The sequence below is a fragment of the Festucalex cinctus genome, chromosome 12 (genome assembly GCF_051991245.1).
Source record: "Festucalex cinctus isolate MCC-2025b chromosome 12, RoL_Fcin_1.0, whole genome shotgun sequence".
Taxonomy (NCBI): domain Eukaryota; kingdom Metazoa; phylum Chordata; class Actinopteri; order Syngnathiformes; family Syngnathidae; genus Festucalex; species Festucalex cinctus.
In genome coordinates this window covers 28,914,845-28,931,050 of record NC_135422.1, presented here as the reverse complement: position 1 = coordinate 28,931,050, position 16,206 = coordinate 28,914,845, and the positions used below count along the sequence as shown (strand labels likewise).

The 16,206-nt window shown below is 37.1% G+C and overlaps 1 protein-coding gene across 1 annotated transcript in view; it reads right to left on the bottom strand.

Annotated features, from left to right (window-relative positions):
• Positions 1-7,195: 7,195 nt before the first annotated feature.
• The window catches only part of gabrg1 (gamma-aminobutyric acid type A receptor subunit gamma1), a 29,089-nt gene continuing 20,078 nt past the window's right edge, over positions 7,196-16,206 (bottom strand). Inside the window, exon 9 of the mRNA XM_077537898.1 lies at positions 7,196-7,854. Coding sequence (XP_077394024.1) covers positions 7,576-7,854 — 279 coding nt within the window. The 3' untranslated portion in view covers positions 7,196-7,575. The remainder of the gene's footprint in view (positions 7,855-16,206) is intronic.

Sequence of the window (16,206 nt, the reverse complement as noted above, 5' to 3'; positions counted from 1 at the left end):
AACATCATGCAAAACCTATTGCTGTAAAAATATAAACAAGCTAAGGAGGTTGTACAAAACGATAACGACAAAACTATGCGCCATTGTTGATGACAGGATGGCGTTTCTGTGGGTAATTCTGCAAGAACAGAATTATCCACAGTGTCACCATGTTAGCTTTGTTTATTTCCACAGCCTCTGCGTTTCTTGTTTACATCGCAGCCGCATAATATCCTGCCAAACATACTGTTGCTGTTCGGATCGGTAAAAATCGGTGGGCTTGGCACAAGCTTGATTCTTGGTGGTTTGTGAATTCACACAAATGCCGCGAGAATACAATTGCAGGCAACCTTAGCAATCCCGAATGAAAGCAGCATCCGGAAAAAGGAACACAAAAAGCTAGATAAATAGCTGGTGCCAGAAGTGATTGGGCCACTGGGGGCAGTATCGCCCAAGCTGGGTGGCTACGGCAAATACCAGGAACAACATCCGATATCTCCGTGCAGAAGAGCGCAAGAATGGAAACAACTAAGATCCTGTGCAGAACCCTCAAGCTCACATGCCTCTGGTGGAAGAGGACCCAAGCTTGAAGGAGATTGAAGAGGAATTGATTTTATATGTATATTTTGCACTGCCTAATCGAATGAAGAACACATTTTCAGTGGTGTGTTGCTTTAAGATAGAAAGCGTAAGTTTCAATATGCAATACTTCAGATCTACAAACCTCTGCAAGCATGTTATATTTTAAACTGATCTGGTCTAAGCATTCCTAGGAAATCACAATGTCTCTTGACTTCTGGGATATTTTTATAGCAGGCTACTGTCAACTTCCGCTTACCCGCAGGACTTAAATCGGGAAATATGTCCTGATCGACTCTCCAATTAAAGGGTTAGAAATTCCCCTTTTTCCTCACCCGCTCAAGGCGTCAGCGTGAGGAGACGGGAATTAGATAAGCCGATATATCAAAGTGGATTCACCTAGGTTTGTTCACTGTCTTCTTATCATGAGGCCGATCCGTTTTCATCCACCTATCAATCCTGAGTGAGTAACCACACACACAGAGCCGAGGACGGATAGTCTGAACACCTCACTTAAATTGGCAGCTCCACATCTCTAAGTTGTTTGCATTTGTTATTGACCTAGTAATTTAATAATCCTTGTTAGGATCATACAGATTTGTTACTTATCAAGCAGGAGTATTTGACTTATTAATACAGATGGAAGCATTGGTTAGAGGTTATTCAAATACATTTACCTTCTTCCAAAAGTCCAATTCTGTTGTCCTTCTTGGAGGAAGAAAAAATAATAATGATGCGGACTTATAAAATGTCCAAATATAAAAATAAAATCAAAAACAAATAATAAGGACTTATCAAACGTCCAAAACAAAAATAAAATCAAAACAAATAATAAGGACTTATCAAACGTCCAAATATAAAAATAAAATCAAAACAAATAATAAGGACTTATCAAACGTCCAAAACAAAAATAAAATCAAAACAAATAATAAGGACTTATCAAACGTCCAAAACAAAAATAAAATCAAAACAAATAATAAGGACTTATGAAACGTCCAAAATAAAAATAAAATCAAAAACAAATTATAAGGTCTTATAAAACGACCTCGGACTCATAAAACGTCCAAAAAATAAATATAATAAAAATTAAAACAACCCAAACAAACTAATTAAATCACAATTAGTTTTTAAATCATTTTATTTGGTCTCATAAAATGACCTCGGACTTATAAAACGTCCAAATATAAAAATAAAAATAAAACAAATAATAAAATAGAGACCAGACAATAAAATGACTAATACGAACCTTGTCTTTTAAACAATTTTATTGACAATGATAAGACAACCGATATGAATAAAAAAAAAAATCACAACATTGTCTTTTAAACAATTTTATTGACAATAATAAGACAACCAATATTAATCATAGCAATCACCTTTAATGATAAAACCTTAAATCAATAAAAATATAATAAAATAAAATAAAATAAGATAAAGACAGGAGATTAAGAATAATATAACCTTTTACAATAAGCTTTCTAAGATTGATCATTTCTCGGAAAAGCTTAAGACCTGATTGACAATAAGATGTTTTTGGCAATAAATAATTTGAAGATATGGGAGTGTATTAAATGGCCCCTACCCTAACACGCGATTAGTCATTCATATCTTCCTATTATACATCATTATTGCTAAAAAAAAGTTGTACATTACCAATTATTGAAGATAATTCCATTCACGGCTGGTTCCAGTCCTTCGTAAAAATCCAAAGTCCTCAAACAGGCATAAATCCATCTTCAGCAATACTCCCCATCCAGACCAGATCGCAGGGTAGAAAAGGCCCCGATATCCCAGCTGGTGACGACTTTTTATCACCTTGGGCCTCGTCACTGACTTCTTCCGTGAATGTCCTTCCGCCTCCAGAAATATCAACGCGCACTTGTTGGGACTCATTTTCAGTAATTTTCCACAGACGAGCCATGAAGATGAGTCATAGATTCTTTACAGCTGAGTCATAATCATATGTCAAAGGTCTTCAGCTCTATTCGACAATGATAAACGTTAAAATCAATAAAATCATATATATATTAATTAAGCAAGCATGAATAACATATATATACATGACATGTTAAATCCCGAATTCTCTCAGGGCCCTAACAGGTTAATTCTAAATCTGTTACACATCCTGTATGTCATGTTGAGAGAGCAGTACATACAGTTAATCTTTTCAATGCAGTTACAGCAATATTATCAGCGATAAAAGACAGTATCGATTATAAATGAAAGAGAAGAAAAAGAAAGACAGCAAAACTTCATAGTTGACTTTCAATGTGCTACAAACATTGATCCAAAAATCAGGTTAACAATTGTCGAATATAGATTGTCCATCCATCCATTTTCTTGACCGCTTATTCCTCACAAGGGTCGCGGGGGCTGCTGGCGCCTATCTCAGCTGGCTCTGGGCAGTAGGCAGGGGACACCCTGGACTGGTTGCCAACCAATCGCAGGGCACACAGAGACGAACAACCATCCACACTCACACGCACACCTAGGGACAATTCGGAGCGCCCAATTAACCTGCCATGCATGTCTTTGGAATGTGGGAGGAGACCGGAGTACCCGGAGAAGACCCACGCGGGCACGGGGAGAACATGCAAACTCCACCCAGGAAGGTCCGAGCCTGGACTCGAACCGGAGACCTCAGAACTGGGAAGCGGACGTGCTAACCACTCGACTACCGTGCCGCCCTGAATATAGATTGTGTTGTGTATTATTACTTAATTCAGGATATCATTTATTTACACTCAATTTGTATCTGGCCTTATAAGGAATGTGTGTCCGGGCAATGCTGAGTGGGCGGCTTAGTTGTACAGGTTTGGCGGCATCTAGTGGTTACCTTGAGGAACTACACCCAGAGGCCAAAGAATAATTATCAACCCTTATAGACACCTATTGGTCTCTAACTAAGAATTGAGTCTAGCCCATTAATTTGTTATCTCATTTTACATGATATGGCGTTTCATCTGACTCCACTCAATCCACTCAATTCAACACTACTCATGTGGTCCATGCTGACACCATGTTGGTGACACCTGGTCTTAAGAGCAGGAGACTGGGTTTGTTTAGTCTAATATGGTGGTGTCAAAGTCCGGTCCGCGAGGGCCTGAGTCCTGCATGTTTTTTAGGTTTCCCACGTTCAACATAGCTGATTCATATTTAAGCTTGTGTTCTGGAGTAGAGAAACCTCGAAGACATGCAGGGCTCAGATCCTCGAGGACCGGATCTTGACGCATGTGGCCTAATACTACCGGACCCAAACTTGAATTGAAACTAATTTTAAAGAGTTTAAATGCTTTATTACTTAACTACATGAAGGCTGTGCCAGCAGTACAAAGCTTACAGTAGAATGTGTTTGGATGGATGGATGGATGGATGGATGGATTGTAGCTCTTGTTCTCACATTATATTACAATAAATCCATATATTTTCAAAACACATAAATGACTGGAAAAAAACATTGGCCTACGCCATGTTAAACACAGAGAACAGCTGCAACAAAGTTAAAATTGCATAGGTTTGTGTCAATTTTAATACAATCTTCCTTTGACATAAGCATGGCTGAAAAATAAGGGACAGCTCAGGCTTTAATTTTTCCACAAATTATTTAGCTATTACATTTAAATATACATTTCAATATTTGATCAATTTAGTCTATTAAATTGTGTTATGACTTGACGTCTATAGTTTACAAATAATACATACTGATGAATTTTGAACATGTCTTATTCAGAAGTTTAAAGATGAGCAATTTAAAATTTTATTTGAGATTAGGAGGACTACAGCATTGTTTGAAGTCCATCAATTCAGAGACTGCATCAAAGCCTTATGTATGCTCTAGCATAAAAAAAAAAAAACATTAAAAAAAAACAAATAAATACGTCTTAGGGAGCAAATGAGTTAAACACCTCTTTGTTTTAGATTAGGGGTGTCAAACTTATATTAGCTCAGGGGTCGCATGGACGAAAATATATTATTAAGTGGGCCAAATCGGTAAAATAATGGTATATAACTTAAAAACAATTATCAATTTTACACAGATTTTTGTGATTTTTGGGCCAACCCTAAATGGTCAACTGTAATGTATTGTTTAAAAAAAATAACACGAATGTAAGTGAAACGCGGCAACACTTTGCCTGTATGAATTCCGGATGTGTTAAATCTACCTGTTTTGCATATATATAGTTCCCAGAATGCATTGTGTGGCACAGTTAAAGGGATACTTTACTTACTTAGCCATTTTTGGTAGTCAAACATTAATATTTTGCCTATAATTAATTTTATATTTTCATTATTTTTCATGTAAAATTAGTACAGTGAAACCTCTACTTACGAACGTCTCTTCATACGAAATTTTCGAGTTCCGAAACGTCTCAACAGGAAAATATTGCCTCTTGTTGCGAAAGAAATTTCTAGATACGAAAGGTAAAAATACATTACCGAATAAAACATACTTTCGGCTATGGCTATTTCCTACCATAGGTATCTATGAGCGTAAATACTAGATCGGTGTTTGTGCATCGTTCTGGCATCCCATTAGCTAAGAGGAACCTCTACCATAGCTATCTATGAGCGTATACTAGATCGGTGTCTATACAGCGTCCCCATCATTCATCCCGCGGCCCATGAGGTGTTCGTAAATGTATGAACTAACGGCCAACGAATTTGTGCAAAAATTCAAACAATTGGTGATTGATTGAAAACAGTAAGTTTTTAATTGCGACGAGACGGGCCTTTATAAAAAAAAAAAAAAAAAAAAAAAAGATGCCTCGCCATACCGGAAGTTTCCATGAAGTTTCAGAATTTGTTTAAAAGAATCGGCCAGAAAAGGTGTTCAGCAGTCGGCCGTTTGCTCACTAAGATTATGTTTGCCTTGGACATTTCAGAAGGATTGTTTGAAAAAAAACAAAAAACATCCATGGATCAGTTCTTTACAAAACACCAGGCAAAAAAAAAAAACTTCTGAGAGAGGAGAACATGAACCAAAGAGGGCAAAAAATGATGAGGACAGCAGTTAAAAAGGTAAATGACCATCATTTTTTTTCTTTACTCTATTCTTTGTTTTTTTTGTTTTTTTTTTACATTATGCACAACTCATTTATTGTGCAATAATCTAATTGTAACATGTATTTGTTACATGTTTTGATGCATTTTTATGCTTTATAAAACATTTATGTCTGAAATTTGGGAGGCTTGGAACAGATTAGGGCATTCACATGGAAAATGCGTCTCTACTTACAAAATTTTCTACTTAAGAACTTTCTTCCAGAACCAATTAATTTCGTAAGTAGAGGTACCACTGTACCTTTAAAAACATTTTGCAACTTGCTGTCGACTGAAAATGACATCACAAGGGGTCAGGAAACCAATCACAGCTCACCTCTAGGTTGGGTCATGTGACATTCACAAGCTGAACTGACAGACAAAATATTAACTTTTTATTGCTATAATGGGCTAAATAAGTGAAGTGTCCCTTTCATTAAGTTATTAGGACGTTAATCCCTGTCATATGTATTTGTGTTACCAGTAATTGAATTTGTGTCGTATTTAACACGTTTATGTTGGTCTATGATTAAAAAAACACTTTTTTTTTTAAAAACAAACCATAACTTTAAGCTGTGTGAAAAATAATGACTTCCACGGCGATTCCATGTGCAAGTTACATTACTCATCAAATTTATATATTTGATTGTGACTGGCTGATTAATTGGTCCGACGTTATATATATATTTTTTTTTACTTTACAAAGTCGTCTCTCAGGACGGATTAAACCCCTTTGCGGGGCTGATCCGGCCCGTGGGCTGTATGTTTGACACCACTGGTTTAGAACGTTTGCAGTTTTTGCATTCCATTTTTTTTTTTTTTTTTTTTAACTATATGTTGAAATAGGATAAGCAAGCTGTCCTTTTATTTTGCCCTTGACGAGTCGCTGGTAGCTTGCTAGATTCTCCATGATTAAATTTATCAAAAAATAAGGCCAGTTTTACTTAATTTGGGGCTTTGTATTTGTGCTGCTTTATTCACTTATCAGTCACATGTACATATTGCAAATGTTTTTCCTGTTTACATATCTGACCAGTAAGACAAGAGAGCAATTTCACATGGTTTGTTGTGATGTTTTTTTTGTTTTTTTGTTTTTGTTTTTTTGGTGCACTTGGAAATGTTGTGTGAACATTAAGGGAAGTAACGATATCGTGATATTAAAACTGCCACAATATCGTTGTCATCATGTTCACGATATTTAAATGCCACACATCTGTTCAAAAATTCAAGTTGATTTCCATTTGTGCAGTTGTAGCACCCTCTGGTGGCTAGTTTTTTAGTGCAGTTTAATTTTCATTAGGGATGTTTTCGCCCTTCTAAGTTTAAAATACACTAAGCTGAGCTCTTTTTTTTTTTTTTTTTATAAAATATTGTGACCCTTTTTTAAATATCGCCAACCTCCCCGCAATATCGTGATAATTATTGTATTGTGAGCTTCATATCGTAATATCGTATCGTGATATTTGGATATTGTTACATCCCGAGTGAACATGAACCAAACTTTGATTCCAAACCCATCAGAGTAACCTTATTACAGATTTGAAAGGGCCCTTAGTATGCTGTTGGACTTTTGTGTAATAGTTAAGATAACAATGGGTAGTGGAGAATTTTTTAATATAATATGCTAATCCAGATCAGACAACAAGTCCTTTCATATGTGTGTAAATTGCCATTCAAAAAAAAGTTGTCAATCATTCTTAATGTACAATCTTGAGAAAAAAAAACACGCTTTATATGTATGGACCATTCTTCTTCATTGGCCGTGATGGAGGACATCATCAACAAATAATAACAAAGCAGACATAACCTGGGACAAGAGTACATTTTTCAGTTTGTAAAAATCAAACGAGGCAGTTTAATGTTATTTTATAGTACTTGTTAGCAACGGGATCAATATTACTACTATAAGAATAGTTCATTCCCTGCAAAATGTGTAGGCATACAAAACTCCAAGCACCCTTCCTTGAGGTACTGGTTTTATAGATAAAGATAACCTATCCAATAAACCAAATTAAAAAGGCCAAAAGCTGTAGGGAAGAATATTCGCGAGTAAGAATCTATCTTACTCACTCGCACATGCATCCTGTTTTCTCGCCAGGCACCTGAGCGACAGTCATCAAAGCAGCAAAAGAAGCTTGTACAGTCCTTTCCATCCAAACAATCGTAGGCATATTCATCCTCGTCATGATAGTGCATAATGTTGTTCATTTGCAGCAGGGATGGTCCAGGAAGGATGTTGGCCAAATGAGATGGTTTCTGTTGTAAAACAAAGCATTAGAAGTTTTCACAATATACTTCAAGGCCCCAACATCTCAGGTAAAGGTGTCAGTCGAATAAAATTTTTAATCGTAATTAATCGCATGACTTCAATAATTAACTGAAGATTAATCGCACATTAATCGCATGTTTTATACTTAAAGCTAATCTATGTAGGATTTCCCCCAAAAATATCTTAACAATAGCCTTTTTATTTAACCATTTATGACTGAAACATATTCTAATTAGTAGATCAACATCTTCGCTGTTCACAATGGGTACTCCTACAAGCCTCTGGCCAATATTATTTAGGAAGCGTCCGGTCCGAATCCTTCGAATTTCCCGCCCTCTGTCTGCGGGATGTGACGTTATTCGCGTCATCGTCAGTTGTTTCCTGTCGCGCGAAGACGGAACTAGTACAGATTTTCGCTGCCCCGGGCACCCGCTGTTACTCCGCGGAAGGCTGCTCAAAAAAAAAAAAAAAAGAAAACAATGTCAAGTGCCACGAAAAAAAATAATAATCTAAACTTGATAGTGACCGATGTCGGGCAAGACCGAGAGTGAACATTGGTTTGACATTTCAGCGGTGGAGAGAGTTGAGATCGGACTTGGATTAGAAAAGTGATTCACAGCTGGCTTTCTCCTCCAAACGGTAAGAAGCGAGTATCTTGACATTTAGAAGAAAATGTGTTGTTTTCAAATAGCAGTAACCTCAAGATCGATCACTTCTCGGTCGTAACTATTGGGGTGAAAGTGAGGTGGACGGCAACATTTTGCGTGAAAGGGGCGGTAAAGTTGAATGTAATAGAACAGAATGACTTTATGAAGAACAGACGTTCCATTCCGCGGCGTTTCAATCAGGCTAAATGTCGCCTTATTTTCCTCCGTGAAAACAGCCTATTGTAGCTACATTATGCTAACGGAATGTGAAGGGTACTACTGAATGGCGATAACATTCACGGCCATATCACACTAAGTAGTGAATGGGTCTATATGTTTTTCACAATCGTCAATTTCCATAAATGACAGCCCACCTTTCGGCTCATGCAAATGACGCTAGCCTGGGGGCGACATACACTAATAAAGACTAGACTCAGGTTGACGTCCGTCGAGCGGGGTGACTAGTATGTAACTGCATATTAACATCGGAATGAGGTCCAATTAATTGACGTAATTTGCACATCGTTTTGGAGTACAGCACGGTACTGGACTTCGCCCAACTAAACAGTGTTGCCACAGTTACCTTGAAAAAGTAACTTAGTTACTTTACTGATTACTTGGTTTTAAAAGTAACTAAATTGCGTTACTGATTACTTGATTTTAAAAGTAACTAAGTTAGATTAAAAGTTACTTTTTTAGTTACTTTCAGCAGCTGCCGATAACACCATCTCAACATAAAAATAATGCAGTAGAAACGGAGTTCCAAATACTTTATTGAAAGTGCATTTTTAACATGAAAATAAAGTTTTTTTTTTAATGAAAAACAAAATAGGCAGTCTCTCTTGACTTCTTGTAACGTAAATACTTTTTATAAAACAAAAAATAAAAATCTATCCAGGTTGAAAATGAAAATCCCCTAAATTCCTCTATTGTTTGTTTGTTCCGCTATTCCAGTGTGTACACATGTATCAGTTTAAATATTTATTAGTAGTTATTGACAGTTATAATTGTTTTTTGGTTTGTTTGTTTTTTCTCTTCAAAATAAGGATCAGGAAAACAAAAGGTTGTTAATTTAATGTTAAATATAAATATTTAACCTTTAGACAGACACCAACACAATTAAACAGAATATTTGCACATTGTGAAGTATTTCAGAAACATAAATTTAAGACATGAAATAAACCTACCGTCCAGCCAAACGAAATATGAAGCCACCTTATGGAACAATAAATCTATCAAACACATTTTAACCACTTAATATATGCAAAAATATTTCCAAAAGTTCATTTCCCTTTTTAATCAACAATTTTTGTATTTAACATTTTTTTTTTTCTTTTGTCATCACTTTCATTTTTGGTTAATGTATGACATCTTTTTTTGTTTTTTTAATCTGAGACACGATGATGACCACAGAATCACTACTGTTTATATTTTGTTTTTTGGGCTGTCGTAATCGCGGGCACGTCTCAGTTCTCCTATCTGCTGCTCATGCTTGTTGTAGACATTGACAGGGAGCCACAAACTGAGAAATGAGATACTTGCAGTGTGCTTTTAGCTTAGCTGGTGTGTTGGCTGTGGGACATACCTGTGTCGTTTGAATCCATGCATTGGATCGTCACGGGAGTTATTCTTTTTGGCTCGCGCGCAGTACCAACGCCGGCCCGAGACATACAAGTGCACCGAGAGGACTCGATAGCCATGGGAAATACCGAGATGTACGGCACCGGCTTCTGCTAACTGTCTCCATTTGTATGTTGTCACTCGTTGCGCGCGCGCGCGCCGTGTCGCGAGCACGGAAACACGGAAGTAGCTTGAATGGTGATGCTACTGAAATGTAAACAAAACAAGTAGAGCACGGCGCAGAACTCTTGCTATTGTTATGAAAACCATAAAGCCTCACTCGCAACCGATACGGTCGTTTAGCTCCCCTTGACGAACGATGGTTCGGTCGAATCGTTTTTTTGTTCCACCCCTACTGAAAACGTAACTTGTCTGACGTCACTCCCCCTGGCGAGAGGGCGGAGACGACCTCATCCCATAATGCTTCACGGACCAGTTGAGGATGGAAATAAATTATTTTTTTTACCACTTTTATGGTCCATAATGCACACTTTTTTTGTTGTGTTGTGTGCCTGTAGGTTAATAAAACTAGTAGTAAAAGTATCATCACTTTTGTTTTGAATGTGCAATCCATTCATGACCAGACCATGGCTGAATTCAGTGTGGTGATCAATGACTTCTGCCTCATCTTCGTAGTTAGCAGTAGTTGTTTGTGACTGTTACAACAGTGAGATAGTTTGCCTTCTTCATGAAAATGTGGAGTAACGCATTGATTCTCTGGACAGTAACTTTAATCAGACTACTTTGTAGAATAAAGTAACGCGTTAGACTATTAGTTACTTTAGAAAGCGACTTTTTTGAGTAACGCGTTACCGGCAACACTGCAACTAAAGCAATATGATCTGCACGTCCCGTGGACATCAATTGTTTAGTGGGGACACACTGCAACTAAAGCAATATGATCTGCACGTCCCGTGGACATCAATTGTTTAGTGGGGATCGAGAGTCTCATTCCGTGAAGTGGCCAGCTTTGTATAACATTATAAAACTTCTTACCTCTGAAAACATAGTTTAATTGGATATGAAGAGCCCAGTCTTCAGTATTGAGGTCGTGCACGTACGAGTGCGCGCAGCGTGTACGAGCGTGCAGTTTGTTTTCGGCCACAGGTGGCAGTAGAGATTTGAAATTTTAAATCTTACATAGAGCTGCTTTAAATTTAAATCTAAATTTTCAATAAAATGTACATTCTCCCTAATTTAAATATAGTTTATTTTTTAGTCTTTGAATAATAATAACAATAATTTCATTACAATTGAATAAAAAAAATACTATTGGACGTTCAAAAAGACAAAACAAGTGTGACTGATTTGTGTTGATCATTTTTCTTTCACTACAACATGGCATAATTGCATTTGTAAGACAATGGTGACAGCACAGTGCATTTTTCTTTTCATATTAAGAGCTGATTAATTTTTAACATGAAGTAACTTGTGAAATTATGCACGTTTTTAAAACTGTAAAATACAACCTAGTCCCCAAATATATATGAATTGTTATTTAATTTATTACTGCGAAATTGTGTTAGTGTATTCCTTTGCGGAATGCTGAATGCTTTTATTTTGTTAAGTTCAATAGGATGTGCATTGTAAAATGACGTTTCTTTACTGCATGTGAACCAGAAACGATCGATATGTACTTTTCATATTAAGAGCTACCTAATTTTAAACAAGAAGTAACTTGCGATCTTCTGCACATTTTGAAATTGTAAAATGTAACTTGAAGCCAGTTCCCACAAATATATGCAGTATAATTTAACTTATTATTGCTAAATTGTGTTATAGTGACTCCTTTTCACGATGTTGGACGCTTTTATTTTGTTAAGTTCCCGGATGCATCGTGATGCCCCTCTCAAGTGAATAGTCACTAGTACTTTCACTTTCACAACCTGGCAGACGGTGCTTTATTGCAACGAAACAGAAGACGATGTTGGATTTTCTGGAGCTGCCGAATAATATACACCGTGTACGAGCGTGCAGTTTGTTTTCGGCCACAGGTGGCAGTAGAGATTTGAAATTTTAAATCTTACATAGAGCTGCTTTAAATTTAAATCTAAATTTTCAATAAAATGTACATTCTCCCTAATTTAAATATAGTTTATTTTTTAGTCTTTGAATAATAATAACAATCATTTCATTACAATTGAATAAAAAAAATACTATTGGACGTTCAAAAAGACAAAACAAGTGTGACTGATTTGTGTTGATCATTTTTCTTTCACTACAACATGGCATAATTGCATTTGTAAGACAATGGTGACAGCACAGTGCATTTTTCTTTTCATATTAAGAGCTGATTAATTTTTAACATGAAGTAACTTGTGAAATTATGCACGTTTTTAAAACTGTAAAATACAACCTAGTCCCCAAAAATATATGAATTGTTATTTAATTTATTACTGCGAAATTGTGTTAGTGTATTCCTTTGCGGAATGCTGAATGCTTTTATTTTGTTAAGTTCAATAGGATGTGCATTGTAAAATGACGTTTCTTTACTGCATGTGAACCAGAAACGATCGATATGTACTTTGCATATTAAGAGCTACCTAATTTTAAACAAGAAGTAACTTGTGATCTTCTGCACATTTTGAAATTGTAAAATGTAACTTGAAGCCAGTTCCCACAAATATATGCAGTATAATTTAACTTATTATTGCTAAATTGTGTTATAGTGACTCCTTTTCACGATGTTGGACGCTTTTATTTTGTTAAGTTCCCGGATGCATCGTGATGCCCCTCTCAAGTGAATAGTCACTAGTACTTTCACTTTCACAACCTGGCAGACGGTGCTTTATTGCAACGAAACAGAAGACGATGTTGGATTTTCTGGAGCTGCCGAATAATATACACCTCACATCAAAAGATCAAGTGGCTTGGAGTCACTCCAAGTGACAAGACGGCATCCATTGTGAGAGAGAGCTGTAGCAACTATGCTGCTGTACTAATCGCTAACACCGGTGCTACCGAGTGCGTTCTGTCAAAGCAGGGAACTGGTGGAAGTGCTACACCGCCCAAATGGCTCCTCCACTCGAACATTCTGCCCCTGAAGGACTCTACTCTAAAAATCCAAGTCACTAACTGTAGTTGTTACAAGTAGTGTTGTGTCGGTCACGACCGATTCGAATCTTTTCAGTGAACGTGAGTGAACGGGTCACTTCTTGAAGTGATTCGTTCTCTTCTCAGTTCATTTGAGAGCAGCCACGCTCACGCCATCAGTCTTCGCAAACGACCAATCAGTGTCAGATGTGGGCGGGATTTTACTACACATGCAGCCTCACTATTGGTGTTCAGGAACGAGTCACTGAGGAAGCTTCCCGTTCGCGAAGACGTTAACGGATTAGTGAGTGAGTCAAGTCAGTGGGTGAACGCGTTGCCATTTCCGATTCAGGAACGAATGATTCAGTGAATGAGTGTTGCGGCTGTTGCCATTTCCTGGTTCATGAATTATATTATCATCATTATTATCATTATTATTATTACAGTTGAATTTAAAAAGTACCTTCATAAAAAGAAAAAGAAAAGCACATTCCTTTTTTTTTTTTTTTTGTCATGACCTCTGGGGGGGTGAACGATTTATACTGTATTAAATTGTGATACATTCACTCCTGCCCCCTGAACATCGATGACACACACTAACGGTTGATGTTTATTTTATTTTATTTTTTAGGCTTCTTTACAACTTATAGCTCTGACTCAACTCCTGCTATTTTACATACCTTATTTTCCGCACTATAAGGCACACCTAAGAGCATTCAATTTTTTCAAAAGCTGACCATGCGCCTTATAATCCAGTGTGCCTTATATATGGATCAATATTGAGCCACAACAGGTCTCGCTGTCAGGACACTATCGGTGACCCTGCACGATCGGTGACGCGCATACGCAGAAGATCCCGCCATCTTGGATCGCAAACAACGGCAGCCCCACTAGAACAAAATACCTTTATATGCCTGCGCGCTCGTAAAAACACGATACATCATTGAAAAAAAATCTTACATTCTTGATGCATTATAAAGAAACTATTTGAATTCTACAGGTTTTAAAGACAAATGTTTTACTTTTGACCTGACGAGTAACACGGGCTGAGGGCTGAGCGGATGTCACCAAAAGTTAAAATATAGATGATGTCACTAACATGTATAATGTGAACCTGTGCCATGTATTAACAAATGAATGCAACGATGCAATGATTGTTTGAGATAATCGCTATGTCACACAAATCTGGTATGTCACACAACACTAGTCTGAAATGTCTTTGGTGTGGTTGTCAACTTCATTAGCGTTTAAACATGCCCCATAATTGGTAAATATACTTGTGAGCCAGCAGCCAGCATAAAACACATATACACATATCCATTTATGGTAACACAATTGCACACACTTTGCACACACAACACGCTCACATGTCAAAGCACATACTTAAATGGAGTGCGGGAGTAAAGGCCTTTTTGACATGTCGCCATGAGATTGCAAGAAACGTGGTTTTGACATAACATGTATTTTATTTGAGTGTGGTTTGAGTTTTATGTGCATATTAATCAGTATTGGTGTGGGGCATTATGAGTAAAAAGCTTTGAAGGGATTTTATTCACAAATGGGAAGTACAGTTTATTTTAAAGTCATGAATGTTTTGTCTGCATAGAAAATTGGACCTTGTCAACAAATGGGTTTTGCAAAGCTGTTAAGGTCGCAGTTTTAAGAGGAACTGAGAAGAGGAAGTAAGCCCCAGACATTTAGAACTCAGCAGTTCAAACTTTGGTACGGACTGACTGGAACACACTCATCTGTGCTTAGTCATGCTATGTTCAGCATCCCGAGGTTATAAATTGGCGGGGACGAAACGAGGCGGGTGTGCAAAAAAGATCGAGGCTCTATCTCTGTCGAGAAGGGCATTTTCGTCTCTGCGCCCCATTTACCCCTATATGCTAAATGAGGAAGTAATTCTAACAATCAAAATAAGAGTAATTTGTGGTAGACACATTGTCTTGATTGGCTGTTAGAAGATAATAGTTCCCCTTGTTTTGATCAGTTTTATTAAATTAAACAGCCGGGGTAGTAAATGGTAAACTTCCTCAATTATTTTCTTTGAGCTACTAGTTTAGCTCAAAGATAATTAGGCCCAGGTGGTTCATCACAGAATAGCTACCTGTCGTGACTACCCAGCAAAGGAATAATTCTTTTTCAAAGCTTTTGCCCTTCTTTTTGGTTTTTGATTTTTCTATTCTTTTTATTTTTTCTTGTTTCTTCAATTGATGGTCTGGAGTAAGGAGCAACAAATTTGTGAGTACATGTGATTCTGTTCTGTTTGAATTTGTGATGTGACTCATTAATTTTTGTCATTAATCAACATATATTCATTATTGTACAAATTTTGCTTTGCTATTGGTTTGAACACTGATCAAGTAATAAATCAAGAAAGACAAGATGTGGTTTAGGGTTTTCATGTGTGTGGTCACATTAATCATTGATTTTTTAAACCCAACCTTCACCTTCCTGCTTTAACACTTTTCTCTCACTATTTGAGTCATACTTAGAGATACCTTATTGAATAGATAATAGTTTCATCTATATGTCGGCTGCGTTCCCAAAAATTCCTGAAAGGTTATTTCGGCTTACATAAACAAATAAAACAAGCCCTTACGGTTCTAACAAGGACAGTAAAACATATTTAGGTCATTCTAAGTGCAACCGATCATAAGGAAAGGAGCCGCTGTAAAAAGAGTGTGATTAGATTTTATATCCTTAAATCATCAAAGGTTACTCGTTAAGGGTGTAGTCTAATGGAAGCCGGGGCTGACACTCTAAAACTGGGGCGGTGAGAACCTAAACGAATCCTTTTCGACGCCAGCTCTGTAAATCCCGTGTTACTACGGTTTGAGATAAAAGGGGGGCCTTAACCCTTTGTAACGGAGAGTTGGCCAGGTAAGCGAGATCAGACACTTGGCGCCCGAACAGGGACTTGAGATTGATTAAAGTTAATTGATTCATGTCCGTAGGAAGAACCTGGACGGGGAGTAGCTGGGGTTGACTTCCCAGGACCTCGCTACCCCAGAAAGGACCTAAATTTAGTGTCAG